At 42.1% G+C, this 2,448-nt stretch overlaps 1 protein-coding gene across 1 annotated transcript; it reads left to right on the top strand.

Annotated features, from left to right (window-relative positions):
* The first annotated feature begins 865 nt into the window (after window positions 1–865).
* LOC114317047 (uncharacterized) lies at window positions 866–2,248 on the top strand. The gene has a single exon (XM_028263738.2). It carries the CDS (start codon window positions 1,091–1,093, stop codon window positions 1,889–1,891), a length of 801 nt encoding a protein of 266 aa, XP_028119539.2. The 5' UTR covers window positions 866–1,090; the 3' UTR covers window positions 1,892–2,248.
* The last annotated feature ends 200 nt before the right edge of the window (window positions 2,249–2,448 follow it).

The raw sequence follows: 2,448 nt of genomic DNA, 5'->3' as shown, positions 1-2,448 counted from the left end.
CGGCAGCCGAGCTACTCTGTCCATTACCGTGCCGTGCTTCATGTCCAAGCACTTCACTGGCTAAGCCCAAGGAGGACCGGGCTAGGCGACATCTCGGCAAAGCCTAGCCCGAGGCACCTCCTGTGGCCGGCCTTCCTGCCGGTCAAACAGTTACCTCGGCTGTCCACGCCTTTTCGGGCGCCGGTCACTCAGCTTGTCTTGCTTCGGCCATCACCCGATCGAGCAGCTCGGTCCAACCGAGCAGCTTCTTTACGGCCTAGGGCGACACACACTCGGCCCAAGTTTTGCCCGGCCCAAGTTCTGGCAGCCCATTTCTTGGCGGATAGTCAATCGTCTCGGCCCCATGCACCGTTGAGCTCTCAACCTGCTCGGCCGTTACCTCGGCCCAACTCCAGATCATAAATCACCCTCTCAGATTTTATTAACAATCTAATTATTATGAGTTAACAATTTATTTGATGATATACATATTTTTTATATTTATAATTATAATTAATTAAATAATTTAAAATATTTTTAATTATTTAAAGAAGTGATGAGAATTTAATTTCTCTGATTCCGTACCAAATGGCAAAGACTAAATAAAACAAAATAAATTACGTCCTCATCGACCTCATTCTGAGTCGTCTCATAAAAAATAAATCAACCATGTCCAACTCTCTGCTTTCGTTTTCTTTTTGACCCAAAATAGTGCACATATATTACTCTCGAAAGAGGTTGACAATTCTAATTCGCTATCTTTAATAATATAAAATGGGTTTCATATTTAATAATGTAAAATATTTATTTCTCACTTCTCCTTCTCTTCCTTTTTTATTTTTTCTATTTCACTTTATCAGAATTTAAAATAAAAATAAAATATTTAAAAATGTAACACCATTGTATTTCCCTCTTTATTAAAAAAGAAAGTAATGTGTACGAAACGAAACCAACCCCACCTATTAGACCACCAGTCAATAGTTGAAACTCCATTCAATAATGCACACACACATATACATATATAAACATTAATGTACATTATGTGATGGTAGTATAAATTAACTTCTTTTCCACTTCTATCTTCATTATTTTCTCTGTAAGATTTTGTAGGATGCCGCAGGTTGATCTCGAAACGCTCGTTTCAGCTTGCGCTGGCGGCGGTGATCGGAAGATCGCCTGCGAAACGTTTTCAAACGACGACGGAAAACAACAGCCGGAGGCGGAGGAGATAGATCTGCCCGAAGTTCAGCCTGATTTGCCGCCGGAATCGTTTTGGCTGTCGAAGGATGCGGAGTTCGATTGGTTCGATCGCAACGCGTTCTACGAACGGAAGGACTCGACGAAGGGGAACTCGAATCCGACAAACTTGAATCCGCATTCGAACTCTTCGTCCCAGAGGTTTTCGATGAATTTGAAGTCCAAAGCGTCGATTATTGGATTACCGAAGACGCAGAAGACGAGTTACATTGATACTGCGAAGTTGAGGAAGTACAAGCCTTCGAACATTCGGCTTTTTCCGAAGCGGTCCGAGTCGGTTGGGAAATCAGGAGTTCCGGTGACAGAACCGTCGTCGCCGAAGGTCTCGTGTATGGGGAGGGTCAGATCGAAGCGCGGCCGCCGGAAGTCGTCTGGAACTCCGTCCGCGGCGGAGGAGAAGGCTAGAAACTTTGAACAACGGAGGAGGACCGGGATCTACGGCCGGTTTATGGGGATTTTCAGGGCCCGCCGGAGGACAAAACCGGCATTTGAAACCACGCCACCGCCACCGGTGGAATCACCTCCGCGGAGGAGCATGACGGCTAAAGGTCGTGATTTTCCGGCAAGCGGTGAGCCGCCTGGTTTGGGAGGGATGACACGGTTGGCTTCGGGTCGGAGATCGGCGTCGTCGTTGTGTGCGGATGACATCATTTGATCAGAGACTTTGATAATGACGTGGCGAAACATCACTTGTCCAGGATCGAAGATGGGCCCATAGAAGAATTGTATCGCAGCGGTCGTTATGGTGTGTGTGGCGCGTTTTTATTTGACAATTGGTTGTTGAAAATTTGGGGGTTTGTTGACATGACGTGGCGCGTTCAATAACGGCTTCATCGTCTTGTTAAAACGTAAAAGCAACCGTTTATATATATATATATATATATATATTTTGGGGGGTTTTGTTTTGTTTTTAATTTCATGCTTTATTTATTAGAATGTTAGTTATCATGAAATTTTTTTTATAAAAATGATCATGAAAAATTCATGACTTTTAGATTACACTTAAAATAAAGTATCACACTAATAAAGGTAATTCAAGGATCATAATTTTTTCATAATTATTTTTATAAATTTTTTTTCATAATCCCTAATTTTTCTCTATTTACTAAGACACTTTAATGGATAAGTTATTGTAAATACAATAGCGTTTATGGAGCGAGTGTATGTAAATTTTTGAAATTTTTACTCGGTAATAATTAAAGATTTTGGTTG

This window comes from Camellia sinensis, chromosome 3, assembly GCF_055761805.1.
Source record: "Camellia sinensis isolate YWXY chromosome 3, ASM5576180v1, whole genome shotgun sequence".
NCBI classification, from domain to species: Eukaryota; Viridiplantae; Streptophyta; class Magnoliopsida; order Ericales; family Theaceae; genus Camellia; species Camellia sinensis.
This window is presented reverse-complemented; position numbering and strand designations above follow the sequence as displayed.